General features: G+C 64.0%; 8 protein-coding genes across 11 annotated transcripts; 4 read left to right on the plus strand and 4 right to left on the minus strand.

The window, feature by feature from the left end:
* Window positions 1–18: 18 nt before the first annotated feature.
* On the minus strand, window positions 19–4,638 carry CTSA (cathepsin A). Its single transcript, XM_054846041.1, has 15 exons — window positions 4,534–4,638; window positions 4,149–4,306; window positions 3,937–4,048; window positions 3,764–3,814; window positions 3,417–3,503; window positions 3,158–3,313; window positions 2,696–2,787; window positions 2,255–2,339; window positions 2,027–2,118; window positions 1,733–1,811; window positions 1,435–1,583; window positions 1,287–1,362; window positions 1,088–1,177; window positions 830–931; window positions 19–707 (listed from the first exon to the last, which is right to left on the minus strand). Exons 1-15 carry the CDS (start codon window positions 4,582–4,584, stop codon window positions 624–626), a joined length of 1,464 nt encoding a protein of 487 aa, XP_054702016.1. The 5' UTR covers window positions 4,585–4,638; the 3' UTR covers window positions 19–623.
* A 536-nt stretch (window positions 4,639–5,174) lies between these two features.
* On the plus strand, window positions 5,175–9,740 carry NEURL2 (neuralized E3 ubiquitin protein ligase 2). The gene is made up of 2 exons (XM_054846043.1): window positions 5,175–5,914; window positions 7,959–9,740. The coding sequence occupies exons 1-2, from the start codon at window positions 5,233–5,235 to the stop codon at window positions 8,072–8,074; spliced, it is 798 nt and encodes a 265-aa protein (XP_054702018.1). The 5' UTR covers window positions 5,175–5,232; the 3' UTR covers window positions 8,075–9,740.
* Window positions 9,741–10,082: 342 nt separating this feature from the next.
* ZSWIM1 (zinc finger SWIM-type containing 1) lies at window positions 10,083–12,205 on the minus strand. 3 transcript variants are annotated; one of them, XM_054846037.1, is made up of 2 exons: window positions 10,575–12,205; window positions 10,083–10,320 (listed from the first exon to the last, which is right to left on the minus strand). In XM_054846037.1, exons 1-2 carry the CDS (start codon window positions 12,203–12,205, stop codon window positions 10,311–10,313), a joined length of 1,641 nt encoding a protein of 546 aa, XP_054702012.1. In that variant the 3' UTR covers window positions 10,083–10,310. The 3 variants fall into 3 exon arrangements, with proteins under 3 accessions (XP_054702012.1, XP_054702010.1, XP_054702011.1); XM_054846035.1 differs by having other exon boundaries at window positions 10,523–12,205; XM_054846036.1 differs by having other exon boundaries at window positions 10,083–12,205.
* Window positions 10,083–16,025, minus strand: ZSWIM3 (zinc finger SWIM-type containing 3). 2 transcript variants are annotated; one of them, XM_054846034.1, is made up of 3 exons: window positions 15,792–15,989; window positions 14,255–14,504; window positions 10,083–13,720 (listed from the first exon to the last, which is right to left on the minus strand). In XM_054846034.1, exons 1-3 carry the CDS (start codon window positions 15,944–15,946, stop codon window positions 12,638–12,640), a joined length of 1,488 nt encoding a protein of 495 aa, XP_054702009.1. In that variant the 5' UTR covers window positions 15,947–15,989; the 3' UTR covers window positions 10,083–12,637. The 2 variants fall into 2 exon arrangements, with proteins under 2 accessions (XP_054702009.1, XP_054702008.1); XM_054846033.1 differs by having other exon boundaries at window positions 10,083–14,504; window positions 15,792–16,025.
* Window positions 16,026–16,374: 349 nt separating this feature from the next.
* On the plus strand, window positions 16,375–18,867 carry ACOT8 (acyl-CoA thioesterase 8). Its single transcript, XM_054846044.1, has 6 exons — window positions 16,375–16,402; window positions 16,483–16,585; window positions 16,777–17,002; window positions 17,252–17,409; window positions 17,781–17,972; window positions 18,070–18,867. Exons 3-6 carry the CDS (start codon window positions 16,938–16,940, stop codon window positions 18,186–18,188), a joined length of 534 nt encoding a protein of 177 aa, XP_054702019.1. The 5' UTR covers window positions 16,375–16,402; window positions 16,483–16,585; window positions 16,777–16,937; the 3' UTR covers window positions 18,189–18,867.
* Window positions 18,832–21,252, minus strand: SNX21 (sorting nexin family member 21). Its single transcript, XM_054846042.1, has 4 exons — window positions 21,049–21,252; window positions 20,532–20,822; window positions 20,223–20,377; window positions 18,832–19,912 (listed from the first exon to the last, which is right to left on the minus strand). The coding sequence occupies exons 2-4, from the start codon at window positions 20,806–20,808 to the stop codon at window positions 19,241–19,243; spliced, it is 1,104 nt and encodes a 367-aa protein (XP_054702017.1). The 5' UTR covers window positions 20,809–20,822; window positions 21,049–21,252; the 3' UTR covers window positions 18,832–19,240.
* A 1,651-nt stretch (window positions 21,253–22,903) lies between these two features.
* On the plus strand, window positions 22,904–24,826 carry TNNC2 (troponin C2, fast skeletal type). The gene is made up of 6 exons (XM_054845464.1): window positions 22,904–23,003; window positions 23,768–23,819; window positions 23,938–24,081; window positions 24,166–24,280; window positions 24,358–24,494; window positions 24,574–24,826. The coding sequence occupies exons 1-6, from the start codon at window positions 22,992–22,994 to the stop codon at window positions 24,603–24,605; spliced, it is 492 nt and encodes a 163-aa protein (XP_054701439.1). The 5' UTR covers window positions 22,904–22,991; the 3' UTR covers window positions 24,606–24,826.
* Window positions 24,827–25,648: 822 nt separating this feature from the next.
* LOC129214341 (regulator of G-protein signaling 9-binding protein-like) lies at window positions 25,649–26,507 on the plus strand. Its single transcript, XM_054845854.1, has 2 exons — window positions 25,649–25,841; window positions 25,949–26,507. The coding sequence occupies exons 1-2, from the start codon at window positions 25,649–25,651 to the stop codon at window positions 26,392–26,394; spliced, it is 639 nt and encodes a 212-aa protein (XP_054701829.1). The 3' UTR covers window positions 26,395–26,507.
* The last annotated feature ends 32 nt before the right edge of the window (window positions 26,508–26,539 follow it).

Genomic DNA, 26,539 nt, shown 5'->3' on the forward strand with positions numbered 1-26,539 from the left:
GGCAATGAGGAGCAGAACCACCTTGTTCAGAGAGTTTATTGCGAGTTCCCAGGAGCACCGCATGCCCCAGGCAGTGAGTGGGTGGTGGGATTGTCTTCACAGTACACCTCCTTCACCAGGATCAGATGTGGGAGCGGGTTGGAGGGGAGCAGAAAGTCCCTGCAGGAGCAGTGCCCAGCTGCCCGCAGCCGCCACGTGAACTGTGCTTTCCTAGCAGGGGGCAGCTGCCTCGGAGCCTGCCCAGGGCTGTGTGCGTGCAGGGGCTGCGGGGCAGAGGGGAAGTGGTGGGGGCTGCTCCCTTCCTAGGAGGGAAGTAGCTGCCTCCCCAGCCAGGGAGGAGGCGAGACAGGAAGCCACAAGCGAGGAGGCGGCTGCAGCAGGGGCACTACTCCTCACCCAGCAAGGCAGAGCCCCTGGGACTCCTTGCCCTTCAGTCTGCACCCCCCACCCACCGCAGGCAGCCCCATCCTCCACCCCTGGGCTGGAGGGGGGAGCCCCGCTGCAGGAGTGACTCATTTCATGGTGGGGAGCCCCGGCGCAGCTGAGCAGCAGCGAGGACGGGCTGTGTGGGAGGTGCTGGGTGGTGAGGGCAGCCAGGGTGCCAGGCGCTGCCTCCACAGCTCCTAATAAGGCTCGTTCTTAATGAAGCGGCTGAACATGGTGAAGGCAGCAAGTGGCCGATCTGTGGGCACCATGTGGCCGGCTCCCTGTGGGAAACAGGTGGCGGCAGGTCAGTGCTGGCCATGGGGCTGCCACTGCCCTGTGAGCACCGAGGTTGCCCAGAGCCCAGCCAGCACCGCTTCAGTCTGGCACTGCCCCTCAGCCCTACCTTGACAGTAAGGAAGGCGATGTTGGTGAATTCCTTCACGAAGCCCCCAATCTGGTTCTCACCTCCTTCAGTGTAGAGCCAGGGCCGGCGAGCCACCTGCACCTGGGACCGGTGACAGCACCCTCAGTGTCCTGGCTGCCCGAGGCAGGTGGCCACAGCCCTGCCCATGGTCTCACCGCAGCCAGCCCTGACACGCAGCCGACTGCACAGCCCGGAGCTGGTGACTAGCCTGGCCCAGGCCCTGCTCTGCCCATTTACCTTCTGGCAGAGGGAGTCCACAAACCACTCATCCCCGAGGAAGTTGCAGGCCATGTCGACGTCCCCGTTGTACACCAGGATCCGGTATTTCTGCAGAACAGAAGGAGGGTGAGCGTTTCGCAGGGCAGCAGCCCTGGCCAGGCAGGAGGCTGGTTTGCCAGAGCCGGTCCCAGGGCCCGGTGGGCTCCACCACACGCACCGTGGCTCCGAGCAGCTTCAGGTACTGGTCATTCATCTGCATGTACAGGCGCTTGTAGCTGCGGTTCACCTCGAAGCTGCGGAGGAAGTGTCGGTGTCACACAGTGCTCATGCTTGCAGTGGTCCCTCCCCACCAGGAGCTTGCTCACCTGCACACCTGCCACTCTGGAGCGTCAGGGGAGATGTGGAGAGCCTTCTTCACCTCTGGGGAGTTCAGATACACACTGAGGGCCGTGGAGTTGGTGCAGGGTGGGTCCATCCGGACCTTCTTCCGGGCTACTGGCATCCGGAATAGGTTCTAGGAGAGAGTTTGGAGACTCCGTGCTGCAGCAGCATGTGGTGCTGCCCCACGGGAGCAGCCACGCTTTGCCCCTTCCTGCCCACCGGCAGCACCGCTGGCTGGGCAGGGGACACTCACAGCCTGGTGGCACGGGCATCCAGGCTCACCTGCCGCCAGGAGAACCTCATCGGCATCCGGATGAAGGAGTTGCCCAGGTCATGTGTGATGAGATAGTCACCCTCGTACCTGCAGCCAGAATGAGCACAGGACAGGCTGAAAGCTCTGGAGAAACAAGGGCTTAGGGCCCTCCCTGGAGCAGTCCCCGACAGCAGCCACAGTCCAGCTGTCCCAGAGGGGCCCCTGCCCAGCCTGCTACATCACTCTGCCAGCCAGGACCCCACATGCTGCAAACCAAAGCGAGCCAGTGCCCAGAGACCCGTCTCCCCTAGGGCCACTCTCACCTCATGCTCCCAGGGACACCACCATCGCACGGGGCATAGAGGTTGTAGATGTTGAGGCCGGACTCCTCTACGATCTGAATCGTCTCCTCCATCTGCAACGAGCCACAAGAAGGATTTGGCACTCAGCAGGATGCTTGAGGGACCGTGGGCCCATTGAGAGCCAGGCAGGTGGGTGCTGCTCAGACACCGGTGGCTGGGCATGCGCTCAGGGGTTCTGGCTCCCCTCACCTTGAGCGTGCAGTTCAGGTTGGAGCTGTCGTGGAAGTTGCACTTCCCTTGGGAGCAGCAGAAGGCCTGCAAGTCCCTCCACAGCCTGCAGGCAGAGACCAGGGCACTTGGACTGCACTGCCCAGATGGCAGCACTGACACAAAGCCAGTGGCCGAGGCCACAGCCACGCTGCAGGCTCCCTGCCCAGTGGCCACACAGCACGTGGCTCAGCCCAGTGCCCTGCACGACCCATGAACAAATGCACCATGGGGAGCTGCCCAGGACAAGGGGCTATCTCCACAGCCCAACTGTTGGCCCAAGTCAGGCCAGGACCTTCCCTTGTCTCACACACCACCAACCCAGCCAGCCCCATCCCAGGCCGTGCCCCCATCTTGCTCGCACAGGGACAGCACGTCTAGCAGCAGCGCTGCCCCCTCCAGCTGCTCCTCCCCTCCTCTTACTCGGTCCCCAGCAGGCCGTGGTAATAGGCAAAGTAAACCAAAGAGTTGTCATTGATCTCGTAGGAGGAGAGACCATTTCCCACAGCGATTCCCTGCGAGGCAAGAAGAAAACAACTCTGTTGTGTTCCAGCTCCCCACAGGGCAGCGGCAGCAGCGGCAGGCAGGAAGCAGATGCGGCACTGTTTACTCCACAGAGGGAACAGGAAGGGTTGGGGGTGCCTGAGAACACCCCTGGGTCCCACTCGGCAGGGACAGACACGTCCACCAGCAGCTGCTGCCAGCACCCCAGGAAAAGATGAAAGGCTGCGGCACCAGACCCACCCGATGCCCCAGAGGGGGTCCCGCACGCCGCCTGCACAGCCAGTCCCCAGCCCCGGTACCACTCGAGAACCCCAGCAAGGCCATGTCAAACCCTCTGCTCCCCGGCTCAGCCCAGGCCAGTGGCAGAGCCCAGCCGCTCACCTTCAGGTTGAGGCTGGGGTCCTGCATCACCCACTCCGCCAGTGTGGGGATGTAGACCCCCCCATAGCTCTCCCCCGTGAGGAAGAGATCGTTCTTGGAGTACTCAGGGAAGAGCCGGAGGAAGTCCTTCAGCGCCAGGTAGTTGTTGTGAGCAACCTGCAGGCAGGAGGAGATGGGGTCAGGCGGTAGGGCAGGACCCCCAGCGCCCAGGCTGAGGCAGGCAGGAGACAGGTCCCTCCCAGCAGCCTGGGTCACTCGCCTCGGTGTCATTCGTGGTGTACTTCTTGTCCTCGGAGTAGGAGAAGCCAACACCAGCGGGGGACTCCACGTAGAGTATGTTGGCAATCTACAGGGACAGCAGGGGAGATCAATGGAGACCTCTTCCTGGCTCAGCAAGGCAGAGGGCTCCCACGGGTGCCCGGCCTGCCCCAGGGCTGCACTGGGGATGGGGCACATTTGTGCCCTGCTCGACAGCAGACTTGAGAGAAGGGTATATTGGGAAGAGGTCTTGCGGGAGACTCAGCTCCATGGAGAGGGCAGAAGGAACTAGGTCGGAGCCACCGTCTCCCCACAGCCGTGGCGAGCGGCAGCCGCCTGCACCCGTACCTTGTTCCAGGCGTAGTCATTGTACTTCAGCGTGACCCCATCAGGCTGGATCTGGGGAAACAGAAGGCAGTGACCGATGGGCACAACCAGGCTGGGCCCAGCAGGATAGCTTGTGCCATGCAGCCTGCCAGCCCCCAGCGGCCCGGAGCCACGGGCCGGCTGCAACTACTGACCACAAAGGGGCCGTGCTCCTTCAGGAAGCCCTCCATGGAGCTGCAGCCAGGGCCCCCGTTCAGCCATAGCACCAGGGGGCTGCTCTGGGGGTTGCTCTGGGCCTCCACAAACCTGTAGACACATGGTTGTCAGTGCCTGGTGCCTGGCCAGGCCCCCACCCTGGCTGCTCTGGGCGCGGCACGGCACCAGCCCCGATACCGGCCTCACGTACCAGTAGTGCAGGTGCTTGCCCGGCCCGGCGCAGAGGTAGCCCGAGAAGTGCCGGAAGGAGGGCTGCTTGGCCAGCCCCGGCAGGAAAGTCACCTCGTGGTCCCGGGGGGCAGCCCGGCTCAGCCCCAGAAGCAGCGCGCACAGCAGCACCGGCCCCATCTGCGGGGAGCGGAAGGTCGGGGCGCTGCTCGCCGGCAACGGCCGCGGCCCCGGCAGCGCCCTACGGCTGCCCCGCACCCGACCCGACTGCCACAGCCCTGGCCCCGGCTGTCCCACCGGCCGCCCCCGGTCCCAGCCCCGCTCCCCCGGTGTCGGGCTGGTCTGGTGCCCCCCGCCCCGGCTCGGTGGTGCCGCCGCCCGCCCAGCCCCCGTCCCGTCCCCCTGACCCCGGCGGCTCCCGGCGCGGCTCCCGCAGGCGGCGATCCCGGCGGGCACATGACACCCGCCCATATGACCTCCGCTGCTCACGTGAGCGGGGCGGGGCCTCGCAACGGCCAATGAGCGCCCCGGAGACGCCCGGCCCATTGCTCCGGTCCCGTGCGCGCACGTGGGAGCGGCTCCGGCCCCGACCCGCGGGACGGGACCCCCGGAGGGTGAGGGGGGGGGCGCGCTCCCGGCGCCACGCGGTGCCCTGCCCCGCGCCAGCACGCAGGATCCCCCACGGTGCCCGCGGCGCGGGGAGCCCTGGCACGGGAGGGACCGGGGAGCCGGCCCCGGCGGGAGCCCTCAGCCCCCTGCGGGCGCGACGGCGGCAGGCGGCGGCGGCGGGGGGTGCGGCGCCCCGGTGGGCACCGATGGGCACAGCCGGGTGCCGTCGGGCCCCACCGGTTACAGCTGGGTGCCACCGGGCACTGCCAGGCGGCGCTGGGCATAGCCGGGCACCCAGGCACCGTGTGGAGCGCCCGCGGGCCCGGAGAGGCCGGTGGGGCCCGGCTGTGCCGCAGCAGCCAGGCGCAGGGTCCCCTCCCGCCCTCCCCCGCGGCACTAGGACCCCTCCGAGCCACCCCCAGCTGTCCCTGCCTGGAAGGGCCGTCGCTGCCTTGCAGCAGCTGTGACGGAGATGGTTAAAAATAGCAGCGGCGGCGATGGCTGCCCGGTGCCGCCTGGCCGCGCGCTTCCACCACGTCCACGGCACCAACGTCCGCCTGGACGCCTCGCGCACGCGGGCCACCCGGGTGGAGAGCTTCGCCAACGGGATCTGCTTCAGCCAGGAGCCGCTGGCGCCTGGGCAGATCTTCCTGGTGGAGATCGAGGAGAAGGAGCTGGGCTGGTGCGGGCACCTGCGCGTGGGGCTGACGGCCCTCGACCCCCAGAGCCTGGAGGTGGTGCCCGAGTACTCGCTGCCGGACCTGGTCAACATGGGGGACACCTGGGTGTTTGCTATCACCCGGAGCCACAACCGCGTTACGGCAGAGGGGGAGGAGGCACCGGTGCGGGCACGGGGTCCCCCCTGGGAGCCCTTCCTGCTGATCGAGCAGGTGAGGATCCCCCGTGACACGCTGGTGGGACGCAGCAGGCCCGGGCGCTACAGCCACATCCTGGATGACCTGTACAAGATGAACGTGCTGCCTGCGACCGCCCGGCGCAGTCGGATCGGCGTGCTGTACGCCCCGCAGCCCGATGGCACTGCCGACATGCACATCATCATCAACGGAGAGGACATGGGGCCAAGTGCCAGGCGCCTGCCCATCACCCGCCCGCTCTATGCCGTGGTCGATGTCTTCGCCTCCACCAAGAGTGTCCGGGTCATCCCAGTGGAATACGGCTGTAGGTACCTGCCCCTCCCCAGGGCACGTCCTGCATGGGCCAGGAGCTTGGGGGGGGGTCTCCAGTGGGGTCACCTCATAGTCCCCAGCAATGGGAGCATCAGAGTGTGCTACGGGGCAGAGGGACATGGGGTAGAGGGCACAGGAGAGCCCCAGCCCCTGCAGGGTGTGGGCAAGACCCCACACTGCCACTGACGTGCAGCATCTTCTGAAAGCTCTGCTGCGCGGGGGGAAAGCTCACACCAGCTCCCATCAGTGGTGGTCGGGGCAGAGCCCAGCGTGGTCGCCCCTTCCTGAGCAGAGCAATGGGGGCGGGTTGTCTGGGCTGCTCTGGACTGGGGGCTGCAACTGCAGAGCTGTGCAGTTGCCCCGCAGCACCACACTCATCCCCAGTCAGACGGACGCCCCTGACCAGAGCCCATCGCTGGCACTCATGGAGCTGCTTCTTGGGGGCTGGCGAGCCCTCGCCGTGCCCAGCCTTGCCCCAAGGACAAACGACATCCTGCCTCAGCATCAAAACATCCGGCTGTGCCCCACGGCCCGCCCTGGCACGCGCACTGTGCCCCCGTGCCTGCCATGTGCCCTGGCTGCGGGGTGCCCTGGGCAGACACCCCGTGATGTTGTTGGAGATTGGGCAATATCCCTTGGCTGGCTGGGGAGGCTAGTGCTGGTCGCTGGCTCTTGTGAGGAATGAGGCTAATAAAAATTAATTAGCACCATACTGGAAAAATCAGCAGATGCTAAGGATTAGGTGAGAGCCAGGAGGAGAGCTAGCACCTGGGTGCCGGCTGCCCCTGACTGCTGGGAGCCACCACTTTTCTTGCTGGTGCAAAGTTCAGCTGCTTCTGTCTCAAGGCTGAAATCCGGGATTCTCCCTGCCAGCTGCTGTGAGCCGGATTATTTGAACAGGGAGGTTAAATGTGCCTGAGAGTCCCTGGGGCGACTGGACAGAGCATGCCACAGCAGGCTGCTGAGTCGCCTCAGAGAGCCCATCCCTGGCCGCTCACAAGGGACTGGTGCTGGCAGCACGTACCTCTGGGAGAGCTGCCCCCTCCTGCCGCGGCCATGGGCCGTGGGTCCCTATGAGCACCATGGCTGGCACGGGCACTGCTGCAGAGGCACAATCTGGCTTCCTCCCCTCCACTAAGATTTCAGTAGCTCTGGCTTTTGCAACACTTCCGCGGGGTTTAAGAATTAGTCTCAGTGCGGTTCTGTTCCTGGCCAGGGTCTGGCTGGTGAAGTGAAAACCAGAAGTGAGCAGCGGAGCTGCTGGCAACGTGCAATGCGGTGAGGGGGACGGGGGACAGGAGACGCAAAGGGCATCTGCCGCCCATCACCCAGCACTCGGCACACACAGCCCTGTGCCGCTGAGGCAGAGATAAGCCCTCCAGTCATCCAAAAACAGCCCCAAGGTCGGGAGCCAGCTGGGCACAGCAGGGCTGTGCTCGGCAGAGCTCAGCTCTGCCCAGTGCCGGCGCGAGTCCCCAAAGGCACCAGCCCCACAGCTGGAGAGGTGCTCAGCTGCGTGCGGGAGAAATAGGTGGGTCCCACCTGCGTCTCCGCTCTGGCCTGGGGTGCTCTGCTCCGGTTTGGCTCTCGGAGGCAGCGGATGAACCAAGGCCCACAGGCTGTGCCTGAGTCAGCTCTTGTTTAAAATCTGAGGAGAGCGCCGGCCGCAGCTAATTGCACCCACGCCGCTGAGCCACCAAGGGCTCCAGAAAGAGGAATCCCACAGGGGCGCGTGTCACAGGAACAGGGCAGAGCCTGTGCGGGTGGCCACGGGAACAGCTCAGAGGATGGTTGTCACAAAGGTATCACTGGTCTCCGCAGGCAGCACAGCCCCAGCCTGCAGGCACCCATCCAGCAGCCTGACACCAGCACTGGTGTAAACGGACCATGGGAATGGGGTGAAAGGAAAATGCAGCATGGGCATGTGAGACCTCACTCCCCTGGGGATCCTTAGGGCCCATCTCCTCCATAGCCCTCTGCTCTTGGCCTCACCAGTAACTCGGCCAGCTCAGCTGCTTCTTTCTGTTCTCTTCCAGTTCCCTCCCTGCAGACTCTCTGCCGACTGGTCATCCAGAAGCACATTGTCCACCGCTTGGCCATTGACGGCCTGGACCTGCCCCCGCTGCTGAAGAGCTTCTGCAAACATGAGTGAGGTGTCGAGGGCGCTGCCCCAGGCTGTCCCGCGTGCCGACAGCCCCACCAGAGATGGCCAGCAGGCTGCCTGGGCTCTATGCCCCCCACTGCCCCCTCCACCTCCCGGGACCCACTGGCATGCGGCCCCCTCGCCCCAGGGTGAGTGGATGCACAGCATATGCTGCTGAAGGGCCGACATGAGAGCATGGGCAGCATGGCAGAGCATCAGAGGGACTTCACTCCGTGCAGATGGGTGTGACAGGGCCAGTGTGCAGGCAGGAGGGTGGTACTGGGCAGAACGAGCAATAAAGAGATTCCAGCCAGAAAGCAAAAACACTCTGGGGAGTGCTGGTACACAGAGCAAGGCAGGGGCAGCGGGGATTGCTGCCTGACCTGCACCACAGCCTCCTGCCATCAGGGCTGTGCTAACCATCGGTGCTGCCCGGCTCCTGTCTGGGAGACAAAGCTGCAGCTTTGGGTTTTTTTGTCCTCAGCCAAGGGGACTTTCTTCCCCTTCCACGTCAGGGCATTTCACGTGGCTGCAGGGGCTGCTTCAGGGGACCTGCCTTCCAGTAAGGTGGGAAGAGTCCCATCAAAGACAGGCTTGGGGGGATGGGACCCCCCCCCATGCTTCAGCAGCCCCCCTTCCAGCAAGGAACAAGGAATGAAGCTGGGCACGTGAACGAAGCTGGGATCAGCCGGGTGGATCAGAGCAAGGGCCGGGCCAGGCGCAGCGTAGGAGGGAACAGCCTGATGCTCACACAGAGGGTAAATTACAGCCAAGCGCTTGTCCCAGCCAGGCAGTTTCGTTCTTGGGAAAGATGTTTACCCTGAGAGTGGGGATGAGTTATTTCCTGTGCTCCCAGCGGGGAGGACGCTGGAGGGAAACCCACAGCACCCAGGGAGCCGTGCTACAGCACTCATTGCTCAGCCACAGAGCCAGTCATGGTGACCTTGCTGGCTGGGGAGGGGAGCCCTGCACTCCGCGGCTCCAGGAGTCGGCACCAGGCCCTCCTCTAGACGCCTCATCCTCCGGCTGGTGGGGATGGCAGCTGGCATTACTGCAGCGCCTGTGCCAGGCTGGGAAGGGAGGCAGGGACAGAGCTGTGCAGAGCAAGAGGCAAAGGGAAGAGCCCTCCAAAAACTGGAGGGGTGCCCACACATGTCAGGAAGAGAGATGGCGAGGGGGCCAGCAGGCAGGGCCTTCCAGGCCTCTTCTACAGCACAGCGGAGGGGTGAAACAAGCAGCTCCAAGTTTACAGAAAGGTGTTTTAGGAAACAATACACTACATTTAGTCAGAGGGATTTGATAGTATCAGATAATGTTACAAAACCCTCAATCAAGAGGAAATCCCCAACCACGCAGCAGTCCTACTCCTGTGACAGGCCAACTCTACCGAAACCAAAGTGTTAACAAAGGCAGTGCAGATTAGAGAAAACACTAACGGTGACTGAACCACAGCAATGAGGGCTCTGACGCCCCCCCCCCCACACATCCCAGCACGACAGGATTTGGAGCTGTGGGTGCTGGGGTTGTTCTCACTGGTGAGAGGGGATGGGGAGCTCACCCAGCCTGAGAGCAACGCCCGAGGGCCAGGGCTTGTTTGCTCTTCTCGGTATTTTTTCCTCCCCCACGCCATGTGTTTAAAGCCTTTGCTCTCCACCTCACCGCAGCTTTGTTTGCACTGCTGTGACCCCCAGCATCCCTCCCGCCTCCCCCAGCACACTAAGCTGTTGACGAGGGAGGGCGGGTTCCCTTTTTGGAGGAATTGAAAGCAGCTGCCGTAACCAGACAAACAACTCCTCTGCTCCAGACCATGGGCCACTCTGCCCGCAGCAGAGATTGCCACCCTCTGGATCTGCTGCCTCCTAACAAGCAGGCTCGTTCCACTAACTGGAGAGCACCGCAATGAGACAAGACCTCCAAGAAGGAGGTTCAAAGCCCTGCCTGATCTCACGGAACCCCACCGTCCCATCCTGTTGGCAGGGAGGGGCGGCCGCAGCTGGCACAGAGACAGACACAGCTCCCAAGCGATACAAGGCCAATTTATTGGCTTTGTTGCACAATGCATCACAGCTGGATGCTGGAAAAACCTGCAGGCGCTGGCCACAGATCAAATAATTTTGTCACATGTTATTATACCATCCCCTCCCACACCGCACCACCCGTGGCTGGCTCCCAGCCACATCTCCTGTTAGCCAGGTCAGCTACTGGTTACCCATCCAGCATGATCAGGAGTTCCCAAGCCGGTTCCCTAGCTGCCCCTGCAAGAGACGACGCTCAATCAGCAGATAAAGGACCTAAACTGCCCCTTCCTTGCCAAGCCCCGAGGAAGTGACAAGCTGAGGGGAGTAAAGGTGGAGGCTGGGACACCAGTGGAGTGGTGAACAGGCTCCTGCACCAGTGCTCCCGAGGACCCGCACACAGAGCGGCCAGCTCAGCTCCCACTCAGTGCTAGAGCTTCACCTTGACGTAGGGCCCGATCCAGCTGTCAGCCAGCTCCCGGAGGGTCCTGTACCTGTGCTCAAACTCCTCCCCGCTGCAGTGGGTGAGAAGCCGACTGATCTCCGCCGTGAGAAAGGACGCCACCAGGGATTTATCCAAAGACTCATTCCAGGAGCTCTTCAGGACCTCCAAGAGGCCATCAGCACTATCTTGCCCGGCCTGACAGGCATCGCATCCCTTCTGCCACTGTCTGCTGAGCATCTCCGGCTGCAGGGTCTTCCTGTCTGAATTCAGCACAGCCAAGATGTGCCGGCAGGGCAGCTGGAAGACCTGGTTGAAGTGGCAAGTGCAGCTGCTCAGGCCTTTCAGGTCCACCCTGTGGGCATCCTCCAGGACCTGGATGCTGAGAGCATCCTCCCCAGTGCCTATCAGCTGCACAGACTTCTGAACCACCGCAAACTCGCTCAGGCACAGCTGGGCAGCAGGATCTGTGCAAATATCACTCAAAGACTGCTTGATGCATTCTTCAGTCCTTCGGTTAATCTCCTCCTCACTGTCACCCTCCAGGTTTTCCATGGCCTCCAGTTTAGCCACAGGAGATGAAGGATGTAACAAGGACTGAGGGCTCACAGGCTCACTCTGGAGGAGGAGAGCCTGGGGGGCTTCTGGCTGAAGAGCTGTGGGGAGCAGAGGAGCTTCTGGTGGACTCTGGAGAACAATCACAGGACTTTTAGCAGCTGTGAGAGAGGCTTCCACTGGCTGCTGCTGCGCTGCTGCTGTGGTAGGGGAAGCCTGGACAGAGTTCTGAGATGGCTTACCCTGGCACGCCAGAGAGGTGAGAGGCAGACCCGAGGCAGGCAGGCTTTGGGAAGCTCCCCAAGCAGCATGGTGATCAGGATGGGGAGCAGAGTGCATCAAGGCATCAGGAGGGCTCTTAGAAACACACTTTTGATAGTGCTGGGCTAAGGAGGTGATGCAGCTCTCGAGAGAGAGCCCAGCACTGAAAACCTGGCTTAACCCCTGGGTGACCAACTCCAGGTCCCTAAAGTAGTCACTGCTCTGCCCCCAACTCCTCTCCCTGTGTGCGGCCCAGATCTCATCATCGAGCAGCCAGTGAATATGGAGCTGAGGCAAGTCTGGCATCATGAGGTCCCTCAGAAGGGCGTGCGTCTTCCTGCGGCTGCTCTCCGTGGCTGCGCACATGGTGTCACTCAGGGCGGCCAGGATCAGTCGCTCGGTGCGGCCCTCCAAGGCCAGCTGCTGGATCTGCTGCTGCAGGCGCTTGCAGAGGTGGAAGATGGAGAGCTGCACCTCCGCTGTGGGAAAGGCCTGCGCGAGCGCTGGCTGCTGGGGGAGGCCGGGGCCCACCAGGAGGAGCCGGGTCTCGGCCCAGGCAGGGTTGAAGGCCCTGAATGCCCCGTACATGCGGGCCAGGCTTCCCGCCGACTCATCCCGTGGGACGGCAAGATGCACTACCCTGGTCATGCCGCCCTGCAGCGTCGGGGCCGGCTCGGCCACCAGGAAGACATAGAGCGCCCGGCCTGCCGGCCCAGTGGCCCGGTGCACCAGCAGCGCCCGGGGGAAACGGGCGAAGACGCTGCCCATGGCAGCGCTCTGGAAGCTGACAGAGGCCATGCTGCCGCCCGCGCCCAGCTCGTAGGTCACCAGGGAGCCGCGGCCCGGGCCCGGCAGGGCCTGCGCCATCGCCAGCCCTAGCAGGGTCGGGTCAGGCCGGGAGCGCTCGGCCGCGGCCCTGCGGCGGCACTTTCCTACCCCGCGGCCGCTGCTACCGGGGGGACATATCCCGGCATGCCCCGCTCCACCCCCCCAAGGGAGTGCATCCCGGCATGCCCCGCTCCCTTCCGGGGGAGTATATCCCGGCAAGCCCCGCTCTCCGCCAGGGACGCCACCAATCACCGTGGGGTGCGCCACGACGTCAGGCAGCGCTCGGGGCCCTCTGCCGGCTGAGCGCGACCCCCGCACCACCCGCCGGTACCGGCTGGACGCGGCACAGCGCTGCCGGGGCGGCGCGGCCGGAGGGCGCGGGCGCTGTCCGGGGCAGCCGCTGTACGGCGCAGAGGGCCGGGGACCGTCGGGAGCTGCCCACTGCCATCACACGTCTCCTCGGTACTCCCGTTACCCGGAGCAGTGGGGGGGCACCGGCTCTTTCCCAGCCGCCTCCCCCGGCCCCGGTGACCGAGCCCAAGCAGCCAGGATCGCTGACAGCGCGGAGCTGCGCTCCTCCAGCTCCTCCCCCTCGCACTGCATCAGCAGGTTGGCCAGCTCTAGGCTGAGGGACTGGACTCGCTCCCCCTGGCCGCCCACCAAGCCCCCGCCATGGCCCGGGAGGCTGTCCCCCGGGACCGGGAGCTGCTGGTACCTCCTCTGCCAGCGCCTGCACACCATGCCTTCCTCCACACGGCCCCGGTGCGCCTGCAGCACAGCCAGGATGTGTCTACAGGGGAGCCGGTAGCGACGGTGGAAGCAACAGCTGCAGCTCCGGCAGTCCCGGCTCACCCGGTGCGCGTCTTCCAGCAGCCGAACCACGAGGCCGCCTGGCGTGGGGCTGAGCAGCTGGGTGGATGTCTGCACCACCTCCCACTCCTTCAGGCACAGCCAGTAGCCCAGGTCTGTGCAGCTTTCCCGGAGTGCAGCCAGCATGCAGCCCATCCCTGCTGCAGCAGCTGGCTTGGCAGGCTCAGGGCGCTCGGCAAGAGTCGGACAGCCAGAAACAGGGCCTGGTTCTGCCGCAGCACCAGTGTGCGTGTTCGGCTTCTCCCAGAGGCTGCTCCCACCATCCTCAGTGCTCGAGAAATCCCAGTTCAGGCTTTCCAAGCCTCTGGAATCAAGGGAGTCTGCACACTCCAGAAAACAAAGAACACTTGCCTCCAAGGACGGCTGCTGGCCAAAGAGACCCGATATTCGGTGTGTGATGAGGTCCAGGCTGTCCATGTGCGTGCCACAGGAGTACAGACCTTTTTCTCTGTGCATGCACCACAGCAGCTCGCAGGAGAACCAGTTGGCTTGCAGGTAGTCATAGAGCTCCGGGCTGACCACACACTTCACCAGCTGGGACAGGGCATCCAGATTTGCAGCTGAAGGGGAAAACACAGCCTTGTGCAAGGCCAGCGTCAAGTTCTCCTTGAAGGAAGAGGAGATTTCTGCTTCCTTCACACTCTTCTCGAGCAGTCGGACAGTGTGATAGACAGAAAGGAGCACCTGAGCAGAGGGAAAGAGCTCATGGAGGATGGCTTTGTGAAAGAAGGACGCATCCACAAAAACAGCCTGGACTTTTTGCCACTCAGGGTTGAACTCCTTGAAGACAGTCAGCATTTTCTTGACGCTGTGTCCTGTGTCATCCTTCAGCAGTGACAAGTGCACCACTTTCCCCACTCGCTCCTCACTCTCAACAAGGAAAGCGTAGAGTATGTGTTCCCCCTCACTTGGCACCCTGTGCAGCAGGAGGCTTTCGGGGAACTGCATAAACGAGCTCTTCATCTTGCTGGTCTGGAAGCTGAGTCTGTCCAGACCGTGGTCGCTGTCTGCACTAATTGAGGCCAGTGAGCCCCCATCCACCCTCAGGAAGGTTTTCATGACCTCAGCAACCCTGACAAGCGCTGAGGCCAAGGCGTTCTCCTTCGCTGCCTCAGGGAGTGCAGGAGCCCTGTATGGAGCAAGCGCCCTGTCCACTGGTTGTCCTGTGACCACATGCAAGTCCTCATCCACTGCAGCACCGCTTTCTGTCTCACTCACCTGCTGCTGCTTACACAGTTTTGCTGTGGGGCTGCTGCATGCAGTGGTACTTGCTGTCGCAGCAGTAGCTCTGCTCAGGGAAAACACTGGGTCCGCATGGACATGGTCATCATTCAGTTCGCTGATCACAAGCCGGTCTATGTCCTCATTGTATTGCAACACAAAATAAGCCGGACACAAGCTGGGCTGCTGCTTTCTCTTCTTGCTGTATTTTTGGGTGCGGGCACAACCAAACTTCACCTGCATGAACCTGCAAACATTGAGAAAGCGTTACTGGGGAAGCTATGGTGGTGTAGACTGCTAGCATTTCACTTTGACTTTTCTTGCATGCCAACTCTATATTCAATTAGTGAGCACAAACCACCACACATGCCACTCAGACACACGGACTGGCTTTCTACTCAGCAAAGCCCAGGGTAAAAAAAGCTCAAACACAGGAGAAATGAAGGAACCAAGAGTTACAACAGCCACAACCAGACATTACGAAGCATCCCCAGCTCTTGTTCCCAATGGTGCCTCTGTTTCTGCTCTCCTGAAACAGCAAAGCCATCAACAAAAACTTGGTATCTGCATGTTTGTGTCTTACTCCCTTAAAGCACATATCATTTCTGCAACAACTTCTCTGCATCTGGAGGAGCAGGCTAGAACATAGCAAGAAAGGCTTCAAGGCATGAGATTATATTTTAAGAAGGCAAGAGGAGCAGTTGTGTAACTGAAGAATGACCTTGCAGCCTTTTCATACACAAGCAGATCCACTGACTGGGACAGAAACAAGACAGCGTCACTAGACCTGCTCAGATAAGCAAAAGCTGTGGAATCAAGTACTGCGAGAGGGAAACCTGACAAAACCTTTCTATTGCAGTGAGGTAAAAGCAGTGAGGGAATGCTAACAGATGCCAATATTTAGCATCCTGCTACCTGAGTGGAAAAAGGCAGGAGCTATAGTTTGCCAGCAACCTCAAAGATCAAATCTACAGATTTTGCTACAAGAGGCAGAGAGAATTGTCGAACCAAAAGGCAGAGTCAGGCAGGGCTAAGCAGCAGACACAGGACAGCAGAGTGGTAGCTGGGATCGAGGGGGCAGTGAGAGGGCTGGGACACAGCTAGGCAGCCCGGGGCTTGGTAAGAGTGACACAAGAACAGCTGAGACTATGAAAACAGCAAGCGCGTGACATAACCAACAGCATTTTTCTCTGCAGGTGTACGACGCTGTCAGGATCAACCCTTCGGAAGTCACAGCCAGCCTGGTTATAAAGGCATTCAGCCAGGTACAGACAAGAGCTCACGCCCTGTGGAAGAGCCCTGGTTTAGGGGTTGAGAGCTGGCTGACGGGTCTGCCTGCGGCGTGCTCCACGGCACCGCTCCCCCGCGTGGGGCCCCCTCCCGGGAGCACCGACCCTCCACGGAGAGCAGCGCTGGGCCCACGGCCCCGCCTCGGGGACTGCTGGGGCATGGAGCCAGCCCGGCCTGGCGGGGACACGCACGGGGGTGGGGGGGCGAGCAGCGACCCGGGGCCGCGGCGGCGGGGCAGGCTTACATGACATCCTCGCGGACAGCGGTGCCATGCTGCCGGTTGTGGCAGCGGACGGAGACGCAGCTCCGCAGGCCGTAGCGGCACCGCTGCGCCAGCTTGTAGGCGCGGAAGCGCTGCCTGAAGTCTTCATAGTTCCTGAAGCAGGCCCCCACCTCCATGACGGGCGCCGGGCCCGGGCCCCCTGGCACCACGGCCCGGCCCAGCCCCGTGGGCTTCGCTCCTCCAGGAACGACCCCAGGAAAGAATCTGTCCCCCCCGCCGGCTGTATTAAAGTAGCTGGGGCACCGCCCACACCCTGAATCTAGCCAATCAGCGGCGTTCTCTTCGGATTGGCAGGAGGCGAGCCAATTAATCCAGAGTTTTCTGCCACCACCCGAGTGATTGGCGGCTCGGCGACCCAATCAGCTAGCGGTCTCCGCCCCGCAGGTGGGCGGTACTTCCCGCTGTCAGTGGCGCCCGTTCCGGGTCGCTGAGGACATGGCGGCTTCGGGCGACGCCGAGGGAGCTGACGGAAAGCCGGGGCCGGTGGCGGGGCGGCCGCCGCCCGGGGACCTGCGGAGCGTGTTGATCACGAGCGTGCTGAACCTGGAGCGGCTGGAGGTCGACCTCTTCAGGTGCGCGGGGGCGTCGGGACGCCGGGACCGGGCCGCCCTCCTCGGCGCCGCCCTCACCGCCGCCACCTTCTCCCCTGCAGGGGCCGGCACCACTGGGTGCCCGCTACGCAGCGCCTCTTCGGCGGGCAGATCGTGGGGCAGGCCCTGGTGGCGGCCGCCCGCGCCGTTAGCCGCGACGAACAGGTCCACTCGTTGCATTGCTACTTCGTGCGGGCAGGTGGGCCGGGCCCGGGGGGAACCGGGCTGCGGGAAGTAGGGCCGAGCCGGTGAGCCCCGGCGGCTGGGGGGCCGGGCTGGGAGGGGCAGGTCAGGGACTGGGAGGGGGGGCCGGGGGCGTGGTGGCCCAACGGCAGAATGTCCCTTTTCTGTCCCAGGGGACCCCAAGGTGCCGGTGCTGTATGAGGTGGAGCGGACCCGTACAGGGAAGAGCTTCTCTGTTCGTTCTGTAAAGGCCATCCAGCACGGAAAGCCGATCTTCACCTGCCAGGCCTCCTTCCAGCTCTCCCAGGAGAGCCCAGTGCAGCACCAGTTCACCATGCCTGCTGTGCCACCCCCTGAGGAGCTGCTGACACAAGAGGAGCTCATCCAGAAGTTCCTGCAGTGAGCAGGGCGGAAGGGGCATGCCGGGGATGCCTTTCTCTGTGGCTAGGGCTTAGGGAGGTACAGGGATTGGGGTGACTGTCTGAGGAGTTCCCAAATACACCTGGGAGGGGAAGATAGGAGCAGGACAGGAGCCATGCCCCTCCTGCCTTTCTGTGTGGCCCTGGGTCCCTGGGCTGAAGCTGCTGCCAGCAGGACGTGCTCCTGGCCTGCCTGGCATTAACCTTACTTCTCTGTGTTGCTCTACAGGAATCCTAACCTGGCAGAGAGATACAGAAAGCATCTCAACAAGATTCAAGCCGAAGATGTGCCGATTGATATCAAACCTGTGAACCCGCCAGATATATTCTGCTCAGAGCCACAAGAACCAAAGCAACTCTTCTGGGTGCGAGCACGAGGCTACATAGGTGGGTCCTGCCAGGAGAGTGGTCCAGCTGCCTCACGAGCCAAGGGCTTGAGCTCAAGTTCACGCTGCAGAGCACACTCGCAAGGAAGCGGGCTGAGAGGGTCGTGATTCAGAGGCTGTCTGTGCCCCGAGCCTGCAGGGAAGCCTGGGGATTTCAAGGCTGAAATACGGGTGTGGGCGCTGGAGCATGAAGCGATACCTGTGTGCTGGTGGGCTCTCCCCGGGGGCATGGCAAGGGGAGCAGGTCTGAAAGAGCATCTCAGCTCTGCCAGCAGCTGGCCATTGGGGAAGCAGAGCTCCTGGGGCTCTGCCTTGCACTATGCACACAGGCTTGTTCCACAGCCACCCCTGGCAGCGCTGGTTGCTTTGCAGGAGAGACTGACATGAAGGTGCACTGCTGCGTGGCCGCCTACATTTCTGACTACGCCTTCCTGGGCACAGCCCTGCTCCCGCACCGGCAGTACCGCATCAAGTTCATGGTGTCCCTCGATCATTCCATGTGGTTCCACGCGTCCTTCCGAGCGGACCACTGGATGCTGTACGAGTGTGAGAGCCCCTGGGCTGGTGAGTCCTCACTGTTCCCTGGGGACTCATGTGGCAAAGGCCAGCCCTGTCCATCCCAGCGGGTGGCGGGTCATGGTCTGACAGTCCCTCTCTGCAGGCGGGTGCCGGGGACTGGTGCAGGGACGGCTGTGGCGCAGGGACGGGATCCTGGCTGTCACCTGTGCGCAGGAAGGAGTCATCAGGGTGGAGCAAACGCCAAACCAGAGCAAGCTCTAGCTGAGGAAGCCGGCAGCAGTGGTTCTACCAACCCCCTGCAGGTTGGGGCTCAGGCACGCCAAGGAGGGACCCCAGGACCAAAACAGAGGTGGGCAAGGCAGGACCCCAGGCAGCAGCAGGGAGAAGCCTCAAAGGAGACCGGGCTGGATCCAGCACTGCGGGGATGGGGAGCCACAGAGCCATCCGCAGTGACTGCCAGCTGCACAGCACGTAACCACATGCCACAATCGGCCATCCTTCACCTGCCTTAAATAAAGCCATCAAGTGAACAGCTGGGGTCTGTCCCCTGGACTTTGTCCCTTGGCTTCCATGATTGTGCTCACCCGAGGGAGCATCTCCTGGCAGGGGAAGGGCAGGCAGTGCTGGGGGCACTGGGGGACAGCTCTGCCCCCCAGGAGGGAAAAGCAATACTGCAGCTGATGTGGCTTCCCCTTCTCACTTCTCCTGCCCTCCCTGTGCCCTGGTGTGTCAGTCACCGCTTCTGCTCACCCTCGGTCTCCTCCCAGGGGGGCCCAGCCCCTGGGAGCACAGGGAACGGGATGAGTCAGCTCCCACCTCAGTGTGGGGGGCTTGAGGGTTCCTGCTGATGGGGCCCTAGGGGAAGTGAAGCTGAACAGACACAGCAGGCACCCTGCTCTTCTTCCTACCAAGACTTTATTAAATAAAGTCCTTTTTATTGTATTATATAAGTTTTATGGGAAGTTCCTTCCAGACCCAGCCTTCCTGTTCCCTTATGCAGTGCCAGTATGTCCCAGCTGAAGTCCCGTCCACTGTAGAAGCCCCCCACAGAGGGGGAGCCAGCACCCAGCAGTGCCAGTGTGGGTGACGAGCACCCATGAGCACCTGGCCCCACGGGACAGACTAACCACAGAGAAAGTGCATTTTCGAGGCAGCTCCCAGGCATGGGCCACACTGCCCACCGGAGCACAGTGCTGCCTCCCTGCCCCATCCCCACCCGTGGTATCACCCTCACTGCTCTCAGCCACCTCGGGCATGAGCCACACACAGACCCCTGCCCCCCTACCAGTGCAGGTGCCGGCATGGCGGGGCACTCACTCCAGAGTCTCCTTGATCAAGCACTCCTTCAGGGTGGGCTGCTGCTGCAGGGGCAGCCCTGCCTCCCGCAGGTCCTGTAGCCGGGCCTCCGAGTGCCGCTTGTCCTTGCCCACTTTCCAGGCCAGGTGGACATGGGCCTGCAGGAAGGGCCCCAGCAGCGGGTGGCTGCCCTGGGCTTCGAGCAGCTGCAGCGCCTGCTCGCAGCAGCCGTGGGCCTCACCGAGCTCATCCAGCTCCTGGTGGCAGACGGCCAGCCCAGCCAGCGTCAGGAGAAAGCGGCCGGAGCCACAGACCCCCAGCCGGTCCTGCAGCCGGTATGCATTGGCCCAGGTGGCCAGGGCTTCACGGTACATGCCGGTGCAGGTCAGGCGCTGTGCAGCCTGCAGGTCTTGCAAGAAGAAGAATTCGAGGAACTCAGGGGAGCGGCGAATCTCAGCGATGGAGTGCAGGTGGGACAGGAACTGCTCGAAGGCTCGGCTCCGCTTGGCAATGGTCTCAGCGGTGAAGTTCCGGCGCAGTCTCTTCCTGGGGAAGGCGATGCCAGCCATGTCGCAGCCAAAGCGACAGCGCAGGCGACGGTTCAGCCGCTCAAAGTCCGAGTAGCGCCGGGCAATGGCAGCGGGGGCCTTGTCAAACCGGCCGGAGCGGATCAGGTAGATGGTGTAGAGCTGCGGGGGGAGCTGGGTGTCAGGGCGGTGCTGCAGGCACACTGCTCCCACAGGGCCGAGCAGAGACGGGTGTGCGGCCGCAGAGGGGCCACAGGGGGCTTGCCCAGGCAAGAGGGAGCAGGCTGGGCTGCTGCAGCAGCAGAACCCACTGGTGATAGTTACCTGAGGCTCATCTGAGCCGCCAGCACCATCCGAGCAGCACAGGGAAAGACAGAAAGAAATAAGCCCCAGCCCTGTGGTACCCTTGCCCTGGGAGGGAGCAGGACCCAGGCCCACCCCGCGCCCATTTGGCCCTGCCGGGCTCACTCACCACGTACTTGGAGGAGCGCTCGCTGACCACGCTGGCGCTGGTGACCTCGAAGAGCAGCCGCTGCGGTGCCAGGCTGCCCCGCGATTTCCTCCACAGCTCCTGCAGCTGCCGGGTCAGCAGGCTGCTGCCGGGGCGCTCTGCTGTGGAGCCCCACTCTGCACCGGGAGAGGGCTGTCAGCTCTCATGCTGTGGGGACGGGGCTCTCCCAGCACCCTGACATCTCCGAGCTGCCGGCCCCCATCATCGCTTGGGTCCCCCCCAGGGTGCTGCTGCCCCAGCCCCCCCCGGCACACAGGCCCCAGCACCTGCCTCCGTCCTCTGCACCCGCCGCCGCTCCTGTCGGCTGCAGTGGCTCCCCCAGCTCCTCTCCAGCACCGTCCTCCTCCTCCTCCTCCTCTTCCTCCTCCTCGTCGTGGCTGGTGAAGCTCAGGGTGCCGCTGAGGCGCGTCGACAGCCCCTCCGTGTCGTCCTCCAGCTCCGAGCTCTCCGGGAACTCCTCGGCCTCAGAGCCGCCACGTACCCGCTCCTCCCGGTCGCCTTCGCCGGCCAACGCGTGCCGCAGACGGTGCAGGATGCGAGCGGCCATCCCGTCCGGCGCAGCTGCCGAAGGGGGGTCAGGCCCGGGTGCCACACCACGGCAGGACGGGCACAGGGCCAGGGGCTGCCCGCCACGGCCCGGCGCAGCGCCGAGGACACCCCGGCCCCGGGACACGCACACACCCCCGCCTCGGTGCAGCCCCGGGCCCCCCTCCCCCTAGTCCCCGGCCCCGCTCCCGCCCCGGTACAGCCGCGCCCCCGCTGCGGGCGGCGCCGGCCCGGTCCGTACCGTGCTGGCCCGGCCCGGGCCGTGCCGAGCCGGGCGGTGCCGAGCGATGGCTGCTCCGCCACGGCTCGTCCCGGGATCCTCCCTGCGCGGCTCCGCCTCCGCCGGGAACCCGGATCGCGGCGGAGGGGCCGGCACGGCCCGGCACAGCTGGGATCGGCACGGCACGGCGCTGCCTGGCACGAACCGCCCGGGTCACGGCAGCTCTGCCCGGCGCTGCCCGCAGTCCCTGCCCTCCGCTGCCAGCCCCTGCCCGGGCCGAGCCCCTCCCCTGCCCGGGATGTCCTGGCAGGGCCCCGGGTCCCCCCGCCTGGGGCCACAGGAGCCCCGCACCCCGGTGCCTGGCACTGTGGGGTCCCGGGGTTCTGATACCCCTGTACCCCCATATCCCATACCCCAGTACCCCGACACCCTGGCACCCCGGTACCCTCCACCCAGGCTCCTGATCCCGCTGTGCTGCAGCCGCTGCGGGATGTTCCCTGGGCTGCCCTGGCACCCCACCACCCTCGCCCTGGCTGGCCTCGCCACGTGCCCCGTGCGGCTGGGCTGCAGCCCCGGCACTCGCCCTGCCTTATTTAGCACCACGCCTGCTCCCTCCTCGCCGCTTTCTTGGGAATGTCTATTAATATCGAGGAACCAGCCCAGCTGCTGCCATCGCTCTGCCCCTGCTCGCCCGCTGTGCCCTGCTCCAGCACCCCGCACCCTGCTTGGGCTCGGACAGGGACCTCTGCACTCCCCTGGGCACACATGGGTCTATGGAGGCTTCTGCACCCAGTGCCTGGGGAGCCCCAAAGCCTCCCCAGCCCCTCCCTGCCCAGCTGCTGGGTAGGGTGGGATGCATGGTGGGCTGGACTGCTGCCATCCCCAGCTCCCACCCAGGGAATGGGGGTCCCAGCAAAACCAGAAGCCAGGGAACCTCCTTGATGTCCCAGACACTGGGAACCTGCAGGACAGGGTGCTGTCAGCTAGACCTCACTGCAGCTCCAAGACCCTGTGAAATCCCCTTGGAGCATCTCAAGGCATGGGCCACTTGGCCAGCGTGTCCCCAAAGCCGCTAGCCCTGGCCAGGCACTGGCAAAGGTGGCTGGCATGGGCTGCAGTGTGCAAGGGCACAGCCTTCGAGGAGGCACCTGGGCAGATTTCCCACTCTCTTGGCAGCACAGGAAGATGGGGCCTTTTCCAGACCCGGGTACCAGTGTCACGGGGGATCCCGCACCGCCAGAGGGGCATGCTCCATGCCCCCTCAGGCTTTGCACCCCGGACCCCACCAGTGGCCCCTTCCTCATCTGGAGCAGAGTGCTGCAATGCAGCTCTGCCCCAGCCCACCCGAGCAGAAAATGGGGGTGAAGGCAGGTGGTGGAACAAGGCTGGAGCCCCTGGGGTCTTGTGGGGGTGAGGGAGGGGACACTGCACCAGGGGAGGTCAGCACCGTGCTGGGAGCCCCAGGCAGGGCTGTGGGTTCGGCAGGGGAGTGGGCGATGGTCCGTGCCCATGGCGCTGGGGCAGAGAGCTTGGTGCAGGGGAAAGACCTGGCCCCCTTGTCTCAGCGATGCTGGCAGCTCTGGGGCTATTTTTAACCCCCTCCTTGCTGACCCGCCCTGAGCAGGGGTTGCTGCGAGGGGGGGCAGAACCGCCCTCCTGCCAAGGCTCCAGTGTCCCTCCCCAGAGGGCTTGAATTTCTATCCCAGCTTCAGACCCACATTTAATCCCCAGCTCTTGGCCAATAACGCTTTGGCTAAATTAGGTAAAATGTGCCCGTCGCCAATGAGCGGGGCTGGATTTCCACCGGGGAGCTGATAGGCTGCTGGGGCCAGGGGGGCAGTGGCTGGGGGCATGCCGTGTGGTGGGGATGCTACAAATTGGGGTGCCAGGGGCACCAGGAAGCTTCTGGGGGCTTCTGCTGCAGGAGGTGGTGACTCCCTGAGGGAGGGAGGGAAGCAGCAGAAATGGCTTCAATGGTAAGAGCCCCCATGCTGCCGTGTGCTGTGTGCTGCATGCCATGTGCTGCGTGCCGAGGCGAGATCCGGCAGGGCAGGAGGCACCGCATGTGCCCAGGGGATGTGGGCTGCCAAAGTGCCTCCACGGATGGCGGTGGGGCTGGGCTGACCATGGTGGGCAAGAGCAGGGAGACATCGGGGTGGTGCAGGGTCCCCACAGGACGTGCCCTGCGGGGAGTGTGTGGCTGCCAGAGGGTCATGGGCACCCGGGGACGCTGGCTCAGCCCCAGCCGGAGCTCGGGGCTGCATGGAGGCGGTGATGGCAAGGGGTGGCTGAAAGCTGAGCACTGGGTCATGCAGCACAACGGCGCCGATGGCTCTGCATCCAACCCGCGCCTCCAGGAGAAACTCGATCGGGGCCAACAGGTGCCTGTGGCCGCAGCCTCGCTAATCCCTATAAGGGGAGGCAAGGAGATCCCAAAAATAGCACTGCATGCCTGGGATGTCAAGGCTGCACATGGGGACCATGGCCCCTGTGCCATGGAGCCCCCCTGGCTGGCAGGGCCCCCCGGGCAGGCAGCTCCCCACAGCCCACCACCCTCGCAGGTTCCCGGGCAGCACCGGAGCTGTGGGGATTGCCAGGGGCCACGACTTGCCCCAGCATGACATCGTCCTCCAGCCAGGCAGGCCTCTCCCCACACCCCTGCGCCATTGGGCTGCGCTGTGCTAGGGGCTCCCAGGCACAACGCAGGCAGCCGCGGTGACCCCGCTCCCTTGCCTTGCAGACGGACCAGCAGGCCGAAGCCCGCGCCTTCCTCAGCGAGGAGATGATTGCGGGTGAGCGTGGGGGCAGTGGGAAGAGGGGCCAGACCCAGCCAAGGCACAGGGCCAGGCTCTGTCCCACTGCTGCAGCCCCATCCCACACGCTGCCTGGCCCTGACCCCCTTCCCCACAGAGTTCAAGGCTGCCTTCGACATGTTTGATGCGGATGGTGGCGGGGACATCAGCACCAAGGAGTTGGGGACAGTGATGAGGATGCTGGGACAGAACCCCACCAAAGAGGAGCTGGACGCCATCATAGAGGAGGTGGACGAGGATGGTGAGCAGCCCTCGGCGGTGGGCAGCAGGTGGGCAGCTGGCGGCAGGTGGGCAGCCTGACCCATGCTCGGCTTCCTCCCTGCAGGCAGCGGCACCATCGACTTCGAGGAGTTCCTGGTCATGATGGTGCGCCAGATGAAGGAGGATGCCAAGGGAAAGTCTGAGGAGGAGTTGGCCAACTGCTTCCGCATCTTCGACCGGTGAGCGGGGGGTGATGCCTGCCCACTCCTACCCATGGGGGCGAGTGGGGCTGCATCCTGCCCTCACCCTCCTGCAGGAACGCGGACGGGTTCATTGACATCGAGGAGCTGGGTGAGATCCTGAGGGCCACTGGGGAGCATGTCACCGAGGAGGACATAGAGGACTTGATGAAGGACTCGGATAAGAACAATGATGGCCGCATTGACTTTGATGGTGAGCGACAGCCCTGGCTAAGCACCCGTGCTGCGTGCCCCAGGCAGGGCCACAGGCTGAGCGTGCTGTTCTCTTGCAGAGTTCCTGAAGATGATGGAGGGTGTGCAGTAAGGGACCAGACATTCCTCAGGCCTGCCGCTGCACCCAGCCCTGCTCCACCGCCGCCTGGGGAGCAGCAGCTCCGCAGCGCCCGGCCCCCGGCCGCCCATGCCAGCTGGGACCCTGCCCTGCACCGAGGCCCCGGTCTTGCCCCACCACCGGCGGCCAAGCTTTTCCTCCAGTCTGTCGCATGTGGTTTCAGTCTGAGCCTCAATAAAAGGGGAAAGGCTTGCGCCGCTGGTGCGGAACTTTACCAGATTTGTGTCGGGAGGGGGTCACGGTGCTGTACCCCCTGCACTGGTCCCCAGGGAGGGGGACGTGTCTGGGTGCGTGCCTCGTGCAGGTCAGGCTCGCCCTGCGGGGCCGTGCCGGGGTGGCGCAGGGGCAACGCAGGGCCGTGGTTCCCACGGGCTGCTGGGCAGGCGCCAGCGCTGAGCTCAGACTTTCCATGCGGAGCAGCTGGTTCACATGCCAGCAGAAAAGGGAGCACGGCCACAGCTCTGAGGGGTTCCAGCAGGCGGCGAAGCTCCAGGAGCTGGGGGCCCTGGGGGGCAGCTCCTGCCCGCTCTGGGGCAGAAGTGTGGGACCACAGGGAATCTGGGATCCTCCACCAGGACCCTGGTGTCCCATCTGGAAGGGTGCAGAGGACCTGGCTATAAGGTGGGGGGGGCAGCAGCTCCCTCCCTGCAGGATCAAGGAGATGCTGGAGCCTCTGTGCCTTGACAGCCTGTGCCAGCCTGCTGAGCATTGCTGCTCCCCAGGGACCTGCTCCTCCCCGGGCACTCGCAGAGGCTCCGCGCAGCCTCTCCAGTGGGGGAGGAGTGCTGTCGGGGGGATGAGGGGGGCACCCTTCTCAGGCTCGGGGTGGGTGGGAGGCCAGGCAATGCCCAGCATACGTGGGGACAGTGGGACCAGCACTGTGCAGCTAGTGGGACACAGCTCAAAGCCTGTCGCATCCCTGCAGTGCAGTGCTGCAACACAGGAGAATTGAGTCCCCCAGAGATCTGGGGGCTGCTGCAGAGGGGCCTGACCCTGCCCCATCCTCACAGAGCACGATGGCACCGGGGAGAAGGGATATATGCTGCGCACAGGGGGCAGCAGGGATGTGTGCGGCAGCCCAGGCTGCCCTCTGTAAGGCCATGGCTGGGCACCGGCAGCTGGTGCTGCAGCTCGGGGGCAGCACGGACAGCCCTCAGCTGCGGGAGGAGCGGCGCAGGAGGAGCACGGAGGCCCGCGAGCTCAGCACCGGTAAGGAGGGGGCTACTGCACTGGGCTGTGGCCATGGTGCCACCCCTGCACCCATACCAGGGCTGTTTGGGAGGGTCACCCTGACTCAGTGTCCCCCTGTACTGCAGGGCTGCAGCGTGCGCTGCTGGTGGGGCTGCGGCAGGAAATGGTGAGCCCCAAGGAGCGGCAGGAGCTGGAGCGGCTGTGGGTGCTCTTCCTCTCCGCCCTGGAGCTGTTCCTGCAGGACCTATACCGAGCCCACCACCTCTACCAGCTCTTCTCCATGCAGGGGGGTGGCACAGCCCTGCTGCGCACTGGGCTGGGGGGCCGGGCGCTGCCCAGCCGCAAGGGGAGCCGGCGACGGGGTGGTCCTGTGCAGCCCCCAGCTGCCCCATGCCTGGAGGAGGAGATCGAGCAGGTGAGGGCCACGCTGGTGGAGATGGAGAGTAGAGCTAACATCCCACCGTGGACAGTGGAGGCCACGCAGCCGGCAGGTATGGGTGGCACTGCAGCCCCCACGGCCAGGGTGGCTCGGGGGGGACCTCGTGCTGGGCACTGCTGCAGGGTGCTCTGAGCGGGGGGCAGGAGCGGAGGTGACAGGGCTGCACCGCCCTTGCACGCTCACGACATTACAGAGCAGGGGATGGGGCCTTATGTACCCCCCAGTCCCCTGCCTGGGCAGGCAATACTGGGGGCTGCCCCCACCCTGCAGAGGGAAC

This window comes from Grus americana, chromosome 17 (genome assembly GCF_028858705.1).
Source record: "Grus americana isolate bGruAme1 chromosome 17, bGruAme1.mat, whole genome shotgun sequence".
Taxonomy (NCBI): Eukaryota; Metazoa; Chordata; class Aves; order Gruiformes; family Gruidae; genus Grus; species Grus americana.

Excerpts from the sequence above, each read along its gene's own strand:
- CTSA (XM_054846041.1), bottom strand. The coding sequence starts at position 4,584 with ATGTGCCCGCCGGGATCGCCGCCTGCGGGAGCCGCGCCGGGAGCCGCC. Across the intron at positions 3,314-3,416 it reads ACACCACGAATGACACCGAG|GTTGCTCACAACAACTACCT; the intron begins GCGAGTGACCCA and ends TCCTGCCTGCAG. Across the intron at positions 932-1,087 it reads TGGACTCCCTCTGCCAGAAG|GTGCAGGTGGCTCGCCGGCC; the intron begins GTAAATGGGCAG and ends CACCGGTCCCAG.
- NEURL2 (XM_054846043.1), top strand. The coding sequence starts at position 5,233 with ATGGCTGCCCGGTGCCGCCTGGCCGCGCGCTTCCACCACGTCCACGGC. Across the intron at positions 5,915-7,958 it reads CATCCCAGTGGAATACGGCT|TTCCCTCCCTGCAGACTCTC; the intron begins GTAGGTACCTGC and ends GTTCTCTTCCAG.
- ZSWIM1 (XM_054846035.1), bottom strand. The coding sequence starts at position 12,205 with ATGGCGCAGGCCCTGCCGGGCCCGGGCCGCGGCTCCCTGGTGACCTAC. Across the intron at positions 10,321-10,522 it reads GGATCGGGCCCTACGTCAAG|GGGCAGCTAGGGAACCGGCT; the intron begins GTGAAGCTCTAG and ends CGTCTCTTGCAG.
- ZSWIM3 (XM_054846033.1), bottom strand. The coding sequence starts at position 15,946 with ATGGAGGTGGGGGCCTGCTTCAGGAACTATGAAGACTTCAGGCAGCGC. Across the intron at positions 14,505-15,791 it reads GCTGTCCGCGAGGATGTCAT|GTTCATGCAGGTGAAGTTTG; the intron begins GTAAGCCTGCCC and ends CAATGTTTGCAG.
- ACOT8 (XM_054846044.1), top strand. The coding sequence starts at position 16,938 with ATGCCTGCTGTGCCACCCCCTGAGGAGCTGCTGACACAAGAGGAGCTC. Across the intron at positions 17,003-17,251 it reads CTCATCCAGAAGTTCCTGCA|GAATCCTAACCTGGCAGAGA; the intron begins GTGAGCAGGGCG and ends GTTGCTCTACAG. Across the intron at positions 17,410-17,780 it reads GCGAGCACGAGGCTACATAG|GAGAGACTGACATGAAGGTG; the intron begins GTGGGTCCTGCC and ends GTTGCTTTGCAG.
- SNX21 (XM_054846042.1), bottom strand. The coding sequence starts at position 20,808 with ATGGCCGCTCGCATCCTGCACCGTCTGCGGCACGCGTTGGCCGGCGAA. Across the intron at positions 20,378-20,531 it reads GGCGGGTGCAGAGGACGGAG|AGTGGGGCTCCACAGCAGAG; the intron begins GCAGGTGCTGGG and ends CTCCCGGTGCAG. Across the intron at positions 19,913-20,222 it reads AGCGCTCCTCCAAGTACGTG|CTCTACACCATCTACCTGAT; the intron begins GTGAGTGAGCCC and ends CTCCCCCCGCAG.
- TNNC2 (XM_054845464.1), top strand. Across the intron at positions 24,082-24,165 it reads AGAGGAGGTGGACGAGGATG|GCAGCGGCACCATCGACTTC; the intron begins GTGAGCAGCCCT and ends TCCTCCCTGCAG. Across the intron at positions 24,281-24,357 it reads TGCTTCCGCATCTTCGACCG|GAACGCGGACGGGTTCATTG; the intron begins GTGAGCGGGGGG and ends ACCCTCCTGCAG.
- LOC129214341 (XM_054845854.1), top strand. The coding sequence starts at position 25,649 with ATGGCACCGGGGAGAAGGGATATATGCTGCGCACAGGGGGCAGCAGGG. Across the intron at positions 25,842-25,948 it reads GGCCCGCGAGCTCAGCACCG|GGCTGCAGCGTGCGCTGCTG; the intron begins GTAAGGAGGGGG and ends CCTGTACTGCAG.